At 38.9% G+C, this 12,577-nt stretch overlaps 1 protein-coding gene across 1 annotated transcript; it reads left to right on the plus strand.

Annotated features, from left to right (window-relative positions):
- The first annotated feature begins 783 nt into the window (after window positions 1-783).
- On the plus strand, window positions 784-3,856 carry LOC138837422 (protocadherin beta-3-like). Its single transcript, XM_070036205.1, has one exon. It carries the CDS (start codon window positions 1,192-1,194, stop codon window positions 3,523-3,525), a length of 2,334 nt encoding a protein of 777 aa, XP_069892306.1. The 5' UTR covers window positions 784-1,191; the 3' UTR covers window positions 3,526-3,856.
- The last annotated feature ends 8,721 nt before the right edge of the window (window positions 3,857-12,577 follow it).

A 12,577-nucleotide genomic window follows, 5' to 3' on the forward strand; every position in this document is an offset into this window, starting at 1 on the left:
GTAATATTACTGTGTAATAAGGAGAGGAAAAGGTCCTCTAAAGTATTTCTTGTATGCGTGTATGTGTGCATGCCCACTAGTTTTGAGACTTGATCTCCAGATCCTGGTCACTATTCTTGAGCTTTTATGCTCAAGGTTAGTACTGTAAACTTGAATCAGAGCTCCACCTCTGGCTTTTGGATGGTTAGTTGGAGATAAGATTCTTGTGGACTTCCTGCCCTAGTTGCCTGTGAATCATAATTCTTAGATATCAGCTTCCCAAGTAAGATTATAGGAGTGAGCCATTGGTGCCTGGCTCTAAAGTGTTTCTTAGAAATGAAAAAGTGTAAGCAATTGGGCATTTGCTACCCTCTAGATGGATTGAGAAACAATCTGCCATAATTTCTTTCCCAACTTGCTTTCTCACAGTGTTTTTATTATTTTAAATGCATCTTATGGCTGGGAAGGTGGCTCAGTGGCAGAGTGCTTGCCTTGCATTTATGAGGCCCTGAATTTGATTCCTCAGCACCACATAAACAGAAAAAGCCTGAAGTGGCACTGTGGTTCAAGTGATAGAGTGCTAACCTTGTGCTAAAGAGCTGAGGGACAGCACCCAGGCCCAGAATTCAAGCCCCACGACTAAAAAAAAAAAGCAACTCATATTTAGTAAACAAAATGGAAAATTAAATAACACATAAGATAGTTAAGTATGGCATCATTTAAAACAAAGCCTTTTACATTTATGTATAATAAATATAGATGAAAGGTAGTAGCATTATCAGCATGTATAGACTCTTACAAAATCATGTAAATCAGGGCTCTTTCAGGGATTCCATCTTCATTTAGAGGAGTTAATTTCCACAAGTTGCGCTTACTTATGTGACACCAGAAGTTCCTCCAATAGTCAACTGGGTTTGATAACCACAATGAACGAAATTACTTTCTCTAAAAAATTTTAAACTGCCAATGAACGCATGGTGGCGCTGTTGACTAAAAAAGGAGAATTACACTGTCTTCCTCTGACGCACCAATCCAGTCGGAGAAAGCCGAGAGTGTGAACCTGGGCAGAAGGATCAACCAGCTTATCTGAGCCTCTGGAAAACATTATTTTGCTAAGCCATTTGCACAAGCTGAAGTATAAAACGCTTTTCCCAACACCGTGAGGCTGGATTTAGCGACGGTTCCTTCTGGAAGAAGAAGGCAGGAAGTAAAATGGAGGCTGGAGGGGAGCGCTTTCTTAAACAAAGGCAAGTCCTGCTTCTCTTTATTTTTCTTGGTGGGTCCTTGGCTGGGTCGGAATTGAAACGCTATTTTGTGACTGAGGAGAGAGAGAGGGGCTTTGTAATAACCAATCTAGCAAAGGATGTGGGGCTGAGGGTGGAAGAATTGGCCACAAGGGTGGCCCAAGTTGCGTCCAAAGGGAACAAACAGCATTTTCAGCTCAATTATCAGACCGGTGATTTGCTCCTGAATGAGAAGTTAGACCGAGAGGAGCTCTGCGGTTCCACGGAGCCATGTATACTGCCGTTTCAGGTGTTACTGCAAAATCCTTTTCAGTTGATTACAAATGAGCTCCAAGTCATAGATATTAATGATCATTCGCCAGTATTCTTTGAGAACGAAATGCAGGTGAAAATCCTAGAAAGTGCCCCACCAGGAACAGCAATTCCTTTGGGAAATGCTGAGGACCTGGATGTGGGAAATAACAGTCTCCAAGACTACACCCTGGCTCCCAATTCCCACTTCCATGTCGTCACACAGCGTCGCAGGGACGGAAGGAAATATCCGGAGCTAGTGCTGGACAAAGCGCTAGATCGGGAGGACCAGCCAGAGCTTACTTTAGTCCTCACAGCGCTGGATGGCGGCTCTCCTCCAAGGTTCGGGACAGCCCAGATCTACATCTTAGTCTTAGACATCAACGACAACGCCCCCGAATTTGCACAGTCACTCCACCAGGTTCAGATTCCAGAAAACACTCCTGTCGACTCTGTCATTACTACAGTCTCCGCTTCTGATTTAGACACAGGAAATTATGGGGCGGTTTCATATGCATTTTTTCACGCTTCAGAAGAAATTCTCAAAACTTTTCAACTAAATCCAATTACTGGTGATATGCAACTAGTTAAATGTCTGGATTATGAAACAATTAGTACTTACGAAATAGATATAGAAGCCAAGGACGGAGGAGGCCTTTCAGGAAAATGTACAGTCATAGTTGATGTGGTTGATGTTAATGACAACCCACCAGAATTAACCATGTCGTCAGTTAACAGTCCTATTTCAGAGAATTTGGCAGAGACTGTGGTAGCGATTTTCAGCGTTTCAGATCTAGACTCGGGAGACAATGGAAAAATTAAGTGTTCCATCCAGAATGATCTCCCTTTTGTCCTGAAACCCTCTGTACAGAACTTTTACACCTTAGTGACTGAGAGCCCACTTGACAGGGAAAGCACTGCTGAGTACAACATCACCATCACTGTAACCGACTTGGGGACTCCCAGGCTGCAAACCCAGCACACCATCACCCTGCAGGTGTCCGACGTGAACGACAACGCCCCCGAATTCACGCAGTCGTCCTACACCCTGTGGGTCCGCGAGAACAACAGCCCCGCCCTGCACATTGGCACCATCAGCGCCAACGACAGAGACTCGGGCAGCAACGCCCAGCTGACCTACTCGCTGCTGCCCAGCCCGCAGCCCGGCCCCGACGCGGCGGCGGCGCTGGTGTCCATCAACGCGGACAGCGGGCAGCTGTTCGCCCTGAGGGCGCTGGACTATGAGGCCCTGCAGGCGTTCGAGGTGCGCGTGCGCGCCGCCGACCGCGGCTCGCCCCCGCTCAGCAGCCAGGCGCTGGTGCGCGTGCAGGTGCTGGACGCCAACGACAACTCGCCCTTCGTGCTGTACCCGCTGCAGAACGCGTCTGCGCCCTGCACCGAGCTGCTGCCCAGGGCGGCCGAGCCGGGCTACCTGGTGAGCAAGGTGGTGGCGGTGGACCGCGACTCGGGCCAGAACGCCTGGCTGTCGTTCCAGCTGCTCAAGGCCACGGAGCCCGGGCTGTTCAGCGTGTGGCCGCACAATGGCGAGGTGCGCACCGCCAGGCTGCTGAGCGAGCGCGACGCGCCCAAGCACAGGCTGCTGCTGCTGGTCAAGGACAATGGCGAGCCTCCGCGCTCGGCCAGCGTCACGCTGCACGTGCTGCTGGTGGATGGCTTCTCGCAGCCCTACCTGCCGCTGCCCGACGCGCCGGCGCCCGAGCGCGCGCAGCCCGACCGCCTCACTGCCTACTTGGTCATCGCGCTGGCGGCCGTGTCTTCTCTCTTCCTCTTGTCTCTGCTGCTCTTCGTGGCCGCCAGGCTGTGCAGGAGGAGCAGGGCGCGCTCGCTGGCCGGCTGCGCGCTGCCCGATGGCCCCTTGCCTGCACACCTGCTGGACGTGAGTGGCACGGGGACCCTGGCCCACAGCTACCAGTATGAGGTGTGTCTGCAGGGAAGTGCTGGGGTAAATGAGTTCAACTTTTCCCCCAATTTTCTGATACAAGACTCTTAAAGACGCACTACAAATTATAAGTTGCAGCAGTAAGTTGGATTTCATTAACCGAACAGTCAAATGTGGTTTAGCTTTGTGTTCTTTTTAAGTGAAGTATTTTAGGGAACATAACATAGTTATGTTGATTTTACTTTCTAGTGGTTACGTTATTCAATGCATAATTTAATTTTTCATCTCTTTCATACTTTAACAACTTGCGGTATTAATGTTTCTTTTTCTTTTACTAATAGGATAACAAGAGCAAATTGGTTCTCTTTTAGTGGTAATTTTAATTAGGTTTATTTAACAACTCACTTGAAATATCCACATTTCATGTCAGTACATAGTTCCAATCCACAAGTTTTGCAATTTATAGTGTTCATTATATTGATATAATGTGCTTTTTAATGCTCCTAAAGTAGCATTATTTATAGTTAATATAGTTTGAGATTATTCTTTAAATTTAACATCTCTTCTTTTTTTATAATTTATCATATTTCATGAGGCATAATATTCTAATGAAAGTACAAAATGTATTCAATTTATATTCTGTATTGACAAAGTATTTCAAAATTGCATGTTTATAGAAGTCAACAATTATAGATGAATATAGCAAACTTCTTAATTTTCATTATTGTTGCTTCTAAGCACATTCATAATAAATGAGGAAAATGAAAATTAAACCATTTTAAGTCATTTTAAAAGTGTGCTTTCCACTTGACATGAGATATTTATTAAGGCATATGGTGGGATGACAGGTTGGTTTGTATATTCAGAGGTGCAAATGTAAAAATCTTGGCCTTTTGTAATCTCAGGAAGGCACATAGAATTTCAATGAAGTATCTATCTAGAAGAGATGAATTATTCTAACTATTGTGAGAATAGAATCCAATCTCTATGGAAACAACTTATTTGATTGTTTCCCTTTGAGTGTTCTGAAAATTCAGAAAATTGCAAAAATAATCTGTTAATCTCCATTATTTTGTATTTAATTAAAATCCATTAATTTTAATGTATTAAGTTAATATCTATTAAATTGTATTTGATTAAAATTAAACACAAGTCCATTCTCGTTGTCCTGAAGTCTGTATTGAAATCCTCTCACCTACAATTGGCATTTCTATTGAACTTAGTTTTTATGGTGCCAAAATTAAATAAGTCTTGCAGGATTCCTGGGGCTTAAAAACATTTGGATAGTCACTCATTTATTTGCCAAATATAATTCTAGATGGTATGAGCACTCTTTTTTCCTATAAACATAAATTTAGAAATAATTTTAGTATTTTCTTGTTAATGTCACCACTTAGCTTTTAGCACTGTAAAGCAAAGTTTTGAAGTGAATTTAAGTTTGTATCTAGTATGATTATGATACTAAACTAGACTCAAACTCCATTTGTGTGGCATATCATTTTACTTTGTCTCTCTGTGTGTCTCCTAGAGAGATTTGTGTGTCTTGTATACAAGTAGTCCTTTTTTTCCTTTTTTCTTTTTTCCTTGCTTCCTTCCTTCCTTTTTTCCTTCCTTTTCCTTCTTTCTGTCTTTTCCTTTCCTTCCTTCCTTCCTTCCTTCCTTCCTTCTTTCCTTTCTCCCTTCCTTTCTCTTTCTCCCTTCCTTTCTCTTTCTTTCTTCCTTTCTCTTTCTCCCTCCCTCCCCTCCTCCCTTTCTCTCTCTCTCTCTCTCTCTTTCTTTCTTTTCTTTCTTTCTTTCTTTCTTTCTTTCTTTCTTTCTTTCTTTCTTTCTTTCTTTCTTTCTTTCTTTCTTTCTTTCTTTCTTTCTTTCTTTCTTTCTTTCTTTCTTTCTTTCTTTCTTTCTTTGCTTATAGTGTGAACTCCCTGAGCTCTTTTTGCCATAGGCTAGTACTCTACCATTTTGAACAACAGCACCATTTACGGTTTTCTGGTGGTCAATTGGAGATAAGAGTCTCATGTACTCTGCTGCTCAGGCTGACTTCGAACCATGAACCTCAGATTTCAGCCTCTGAGTAACTAGGATTACATTTGTTAGCTACTGGTGCTAGGCAGATCTTTTTTCCTAATCCAAACCCATCAGAATCTTTAATTAAAGAGTTAATATAATTCACATTTAGAGTTAATATTGAAGTATTTGCTGAGGCCTGTAATTTTGTTGTTTTCAGGTTGTTTTGACTACTATTTACTTTGTTGAGTAATATTTGATCTTTTCTTGTTCTTCTTGGGAGTTTGCTTGTTTACTAAATAGTGCATGATTGATTCCTTCCTTCTTTTCATCTACTTATATATTGCATATCTTGAACTTTACTTTTTTTGGACCTCTCATATTTGTAGCTGGCTTTCTTTCCCATGTATAGGTTGTTGTCCTTGTTTTTATTAAGTATCTTCTACAATGCTGGTTGGCTTAGTGATACAAACTGCTTTAGTTTGTGCTTATAGTGAATGGTCTTTATTTCTCCATTGAGTTTTATAATTTTTGAGGAGGGGGTCCGGTCGTGGGGCCTGAACTCTGGGCCTGGGCGCTGTCCCTCAGCTCTTCAGCTCAAGGCTAGCACTCTACCACTTGAGCCACAGTACCACTTCTGGTTTTTTGCTTATGTGGTGCTGAAGAATCGAACCCAGAGCCTCATGCATGCAAGGCAAGTGCTCTAACACTGAGCCACCTTCCCAACCCTCCATTGAGTTTTAAAGAAGAAGTAGATCTTGATTGGCAGTTATTTGGTTGACATAATTTTAGAGTTTTGGCTGAGAGCTCTTATAGAATTCTGATAGATTTATAATTGAGTTGGTGTTTTTCTTTTGCAGCTTTTTATATTCTTTGTTCTGTAGTGTTAGTATTTTGATTGTGTGATGTGAGGTGCTTTTCTAGTCTTGTCTATTTAGGGTTCTATGTTCCTCCTATATTTATATGTCCATACCTTTCCTTGGATTTGGGAAATGGAAATTTTCTGCTGTAATTGCATTGAATAGATTCTGTGTGTATGTGTGAGTGTGAGTGTGTGTGTGAGAGAGAAAGATATACAGAGAGATACAGTGAAACAGACAAAAAGGCATGCTTTAGTTGGTTTCTCAGCTCCTTCTATACACGGATTCTAAGGTTTGCACTTTTGATCTTGTCCCAATGTTCTTTGAAATTGGAGACATGCTTGTTTACTTTTTCCTTTCTGTTGCTTGGTCTAGTCTACTGACAATGCTTTCTAGGTCTTATCTGATTTGTTGATTTTTTCATATGCAAACATTCTACTTGTTTATTATTTTTTGGCAAAGAATCTTGATATCAGCTGAATGCTTGGGGATTACATCTGTAATCCTAGCTACTCAGAAGGCTGAGATCTGAGGACCATGGTTTGAAGCCAGCCTGAGCAGAGAAGTCCATTAGACATTTATTTCCAATTAACTACCAAGAAAGCTGGAAGTGGAGCTGTGGCTCAAGTGGTAGAGCACTAAGTGTGAATACAAAAGCTCAGAGACAGTGCACTTGGACTGTGAGTTCAAGCTCCAGGACTAGCACATACACAAAAAAGAATCTGGGACTGGGAAGGTGGCTCAGTGGTAGAGTGCTTGCCTCACATGCATGAGGCCCTGAGTTTGCTTCCTCAGTACCACATAAACAGAAAAAGCCAGAGTGGCACTGTGGCCCAAGTGGCAGAGCACTAGCCTTGAGCTGAAGAGCTGAGGGATGGCACCTAGGCCCAGAGTTCTTTGTGATCAGTAATCATTCTTTTTATTTATTTTTGTTTTTGTTTTTGTCGGTCATAGGGATTGAATGCTAGGCTTGGGCACTATCCCTCAGCTCTTCAACTCAAGGTGAGCACTCTACTGCTTGAGCCACAGGGCCACTTCTGGTTTTCTGAGTGGTTTATTGGAGATAAGAGTTTCATGTACTTTCCTGCCTGGGCTGGCTCTGATCCTTAGTCCTTAGCTTCCTGAGCAGCTAGGATTACAGGTACTAGCCACCGATTCTGGGCTTCAATAATCTTTCTTAAAGTTAGAATTTGAGTTCTTTTGTTCTCCAATGTTAGCCTACAATGCAGGAGGAGCCATTATTATTCTGGGTTTAATACTAGCAGGAGGTGTGTGTTGGTCCTGTGGCTAGGTGTATAATTCTATTTACCAGGTTTGCCTGGTTTATTTTGTGGCTATGACTTCAGCTTCTCCTCCATGCTGGGAAATAGGTTTGGGAGGGAAATGTAAGGTACAATTTTCATCTAAGAAGTGAACGCATGTTCCAACATAAATATAAGCCCCTTAATAAATACTAGGAGATTGATTAGTTCCATGCCTATAAAGAAATCTCTATGCAGTCAGTAAGTGAACTTAGAAGAGACTTTACTGACTTTTCAACAAAAATACAGAATTTACAGAATTAGCTGTCAAAAATAACAAGCAAAAGGCAATTGAAAACAGCAAGAACTACAACCCTAAAACAGTAGAATTTAATTTGTAGAGTTGACAAATTAATTAAAAGGCTTACTTCTCAGGAAAATGTATGAAATATTTAAATAAAATGTAACCAAAATGCAAGAATATAATAACAAATTAAAACTTTCCCTAAGGGAACAGTTGTACACTGCTCCAGTGGCTGTAAATTAGTGCAGTCATGGAAAACTATATGGAGGTTCTCAAAAAACTAAAAGTAGAATCATCATAAAATACAGCAATCCCACATTTGTGTATGCATTTAAAAGATTTAAATTGGTATAATGAAAATATATTTTATCTTCTATACTAATTGAAGCATTATTCACAATAGACAACCAAACTATTGGTTGAATCAACCAAAGTATTGATTCTAGTGTCCATCAATTGGATTAATGTAAAAGTAAAATATACACATATACACAATAATACTTTTACATGAAGGAAAAATTCTATTAAAGAGGAAGAATTACAAAAATATATGTATGTAAAATAATCTTATTATATGCTGTCTATCAAAGACACAATTTATATTTGTAGATACAAATATGCTGAAAGTTAAAGGATGAAAAAGATAGACCATCTAGACAATAATAAAAAATATGACATCTGGGGCTGGGAAGGTGGCTCAGTGGTAGAGCGCTTGCCTTGCATGCTCAAGGCCCTGGGTTCGATTCCTCAGCACCACGTAAGCAAAAAGAAAAAAAAGCCGGAAGTGGAGCTGTGGCTCAAGTGGTAGAGTGCTAGCCTTGAGCTGAAGAGCTCAGGGACAGCGCCCAGGCCCAGAGTTCAAGGCCCCACGACCGGACCCCCCCCCAAAAAAATATGACATCTGAGGAATTGCTACATTAATACCAGACAAAATAGGCCATAAAAATGAGTTAAAGATTACTAAATATACAATTGAAGAAGGCTATTTCAAATGATGAAAGGTCCAAATAATTAGGAAGATCCACAATTACATATGCACTTAATAATAAAGCCACCAAAACAATTGAAGCAAATCTGACATAAATAAGTAGGCAATTTTATAGTGATAATAGGAAAGTTTAATACTACCACTCTCAATAATACATGTATAGAAGAATAAAGTCACAAAATAGCATAGAACCAAGAAAAAACACTTTTATTTGATATTTCAGAATAAGCATAACTGATAGAATCCTCAAGTGCATATGAAATACTCTTCATGATGGAGTACATATTAAGTAATAAAATGTCTCAATAAGTGTTTTGGTTAGTCATGGAGCTTGAACTCTCAGCCTGGGCACTGTCCCTAGCTCAAGGTTAGTGCTTTACCACTTTGATCCACAGTGATCCTGAGTAGCTAGGGTTACAGGCTGGAGCCACCAGCATCTGGCTTAGTCCTAATACATTTTAAAGAATCGAGATCATACAAAGTATGTTCTCCAATGACAATAGAATGAAAATTTGGAAATTAAAAATAACACATTTCTAAATAGCCAATAGGTCACAAGGTATACTGTATATTACTTTTAACATTATAAAATAAAAATGAAATCACCACATGCCAGAAATTATAGCTTAACATACCAGTTTTTTTTAAATAGATAACTCAAGCTTCCACTTAAGGAACTAGAAGACAGAGGAGCACATACTAAACTCAAAGTAAGCAAAAGGAAATTAGAATATTAGAGTATAATGAATGCAGTCTAAATACATTGCTCAAATCTATCAAAATAGAGCATATGGGGAAAGAAGGAGAGGAGAAGGAAGAATGATAGAGGAGGTGAGATGGATTGAAATATATTGTAAATATATGGAAACGTAAAAATAAAATCTACCTTCATATAACTTATGTAAGGTAATTTTCAAAACATTAAAGACTGAAGTAGAAACAAATAAGTAAATAGAACAACAATAGTAAATCTACTGAACAAAAAGTTGGTACTTTGTAAAAAGTAATTTTGCAAAACATTTGGATGAACTGATGTAGAAAAATAAATAAGAGATTCAACTTAGCAAACTAAAAATAGAGTGGAAAGTATAATCTACCTTATAAGGGTTAAACAAGTCTGTAAGAGAATGATGTGAACAATTTAAATCAAAATATTGAAAAACATAGATGAATGGAAGATTTCCTAGAAACACCCAAAGCCAATGAGAAAAGTACAAACTCTTTATTTTTTGCCAGTCTTAGGGCTTTAACTCAGGTCCTGGTTGAGCCACAGCACCACTTCTGGCTTTTCTGTTTATGTGTGGTACTGAGGAATTGAACCCAGGGCTTGATACATGCTAGGCAAACACTCTACCACTAAGCCACATTCCCAGGCAAGTACAAACTCTTAGTAGGCCTTATTAAAGCATGAAGTTGGTAAGCAAAAATTTTTCACAAAGATTGGCCCATCATCAGATGACTTCACTGATGAAATCTACCAAACATTTGAAGAAGAATTAACGCCAATACCAGACAAAAATCGTTTTTAAAAAATAGAGGATCGGGAGCTGGGAAGGTGGCTCAGTGGTAGAGCGCTTGCCTTGCATGCTCAAGGCCCTGGGTTCAATTCCTCAGCACCACATAAGCAAAAAGAAAAAAGCCGGAAGTGGCGCCATGGCTCAAGTGGTAGAGCGCTAGCCTTGAGCTGAAGAGCTTAAGGACAGCGCCCAGGCCCAGAGTTCAGGCCCCATGACCGGACCCCCCCCCCAAAAAAAAATAGAGGATCAGTGGCCACTTATTAACTTATTACGTGAAGGGAAAACTAACTTTAAATAATTTCAGGCAAATATAATGCAAGGAGACAAAACTACATACCAGTTTCCTTCATGAATATAGTTGTAAAATTTTTGGATCAAATTTTTAGTAAACTAATTTTGGTAACATCAAAAGTTACATACCATGGCCAAGAAGGATTATCTCAGGATTGCAATGTTGGTTCTACATACAAAAATCAATCAAGACAATAAACTTTGTTAACAGAATAGATGACAAAAAACACAGAATTGTCTCAATGCAGAAAAGCATTTTGCAATATCCAACACCATCATGATTATGAAACACTCAAGAAATTATGAATAAAACTCTTCAACACGGAAAACCACATCTAAAGTCCCTAAATTAACCTCATGTTTATTAATGAAAAACTGAAACTTCTTTTTCTCTCAGGAACAAAGCAGGAAACTTACTTTCACTATTCTAAGAATGTGTTGAAGTTTCCAGGTGTAGCAATTAGAAAATAAAATTATTCAGATTGAAATATAAGTTGTATGGTTTGAGGAATCATCCCTGAGGTTTATGCTAGACTATCCTTCTAAATCTCCCTTCTTGACTGTAACTTTTAATCCTTTACATAAATCTAATCTATATGTATAAATTTTCTCCAGTGTTTAAGGGATTCCATTATATACATCATTTTTATTTTTTCATCTAATCAATCTGTGAAAATACTCGTTTTCTTTCCAATTTTTAAATTGGTTAAAATTCCCTTTGCTGCTATGTCCAATCCTGTCTCCAAAACATTTGAAAGTTCTAATAATAAGTGCAAACTTGAATACAAATACATTTTACCTGTAATATCTATGTACCCAAGACAAGGCTAGATGTACTCTCTGTAAATTATCTAAACAGTTGTTCACTTCTTCACTGCTACTTGAACATACAACAAATTGTGAAGCTACAATGTACATTTTAAACCACGAATCTATCACTTGACATAGTGTAGGACCTTGAGTAGGTTTGAAACACTCTGTACCTTACTTTTATCCCCTATAAATGTAGTCAATGAAAGTGCCAATTCATATCGATTTGGGTGGCAGATTAAAATTGATTATAATATGCAAAATGCTTCAATAATACCTGAATATAATATTATTATTATTTAGCTTTCATTTGCTTTTGGATTGCAAAGGGAACTGGAAAGAACTAAGTCTCGGCACTTACTTTGCCATCATTTAGGAATAAGAAAACATAGTTTGAGCTTAGTTCTGAATCTTGAGTTTCAATCTAACTAAAATCTAGGTACTAGATTAGGAATAATTTTCTATTTATTTTGTGAGGGAGGTTTGTTTTACATTTATGCAAAAAATAGTATTATTTCCTATTATTTAGTGCATATGCCTTATTTCATTTAATCCTAACATTTGTATATTTTCTTATTGTAAATGAAAAAGAAAATTTTAAGTTTTATTACTCTCATCACTATATTCATTATAAGAAGTAAATAATAGAAATAGAAATTTAATTAAATAGAATTTAGCAGGGATTATAATCTCACCCCTAAGAATTCTGTACTGACTTCTAGATGTCAAAGGTCAGCTGTATAATTGCACAATAATCTGCTTATATACACAGAAAAATTTAGTGAAATTTATTGAACTGGTGCTTATTGAATAACTACTATAATCCATGCTACAATTTCAATAAGACTTTTTTTTCTTACCAGAGGTAGGGCCTGAACTCTGGGCCTAGGCACTGTCCCTCAGCTCCTCAGCTCAAAGCTAGTGCTCTACCATTTGAGCCATAGCATCACTTCCAGCTTTTTTCTGCTTATGTGGTGCTCAGGAATCGAGCCCAGAGCCTCATGCATGCAAGGCAATCACTCTACCACTAAGCCACCTTCCCAGCTTCTCAATAAGACTTTTTTTTTAAACTAAAGGACTTAGATTGTTAAAATCCTTTTGAAATAATTCATTTAACATGAATTATATATTGTAATTGATGATGATTA

The sequence above is a fragment of the Dipodomys merriami genome, unplaced genomic scaffold, assembly GCF_024711535.1.
Source record: "Dipodomys merriami isolate MVZ:Mamm:240054 unplaced genomic scaffold, mDipMer1.0.p SCAF_27, whole genome shotgun sequence".
In the NCBI taxonomy this organism is placed as follows: domain Eukaryota; kingdom Metazoa; phylum Chordata; class Mammalia; order Rodentia; family Heteromyidae; genus Dipodomys; species Dipodomys merriami.

What these genes read in the sequence shown, in the direction of transcription:
- LOC138837422 (XM_070036205.1), top strand. Translation starts at nt 1,192, where the DNA reads ATGGAGGCTGGAGGGGAGCGCTTTCTTAAACAAAGGCAAGTCCTGCTT.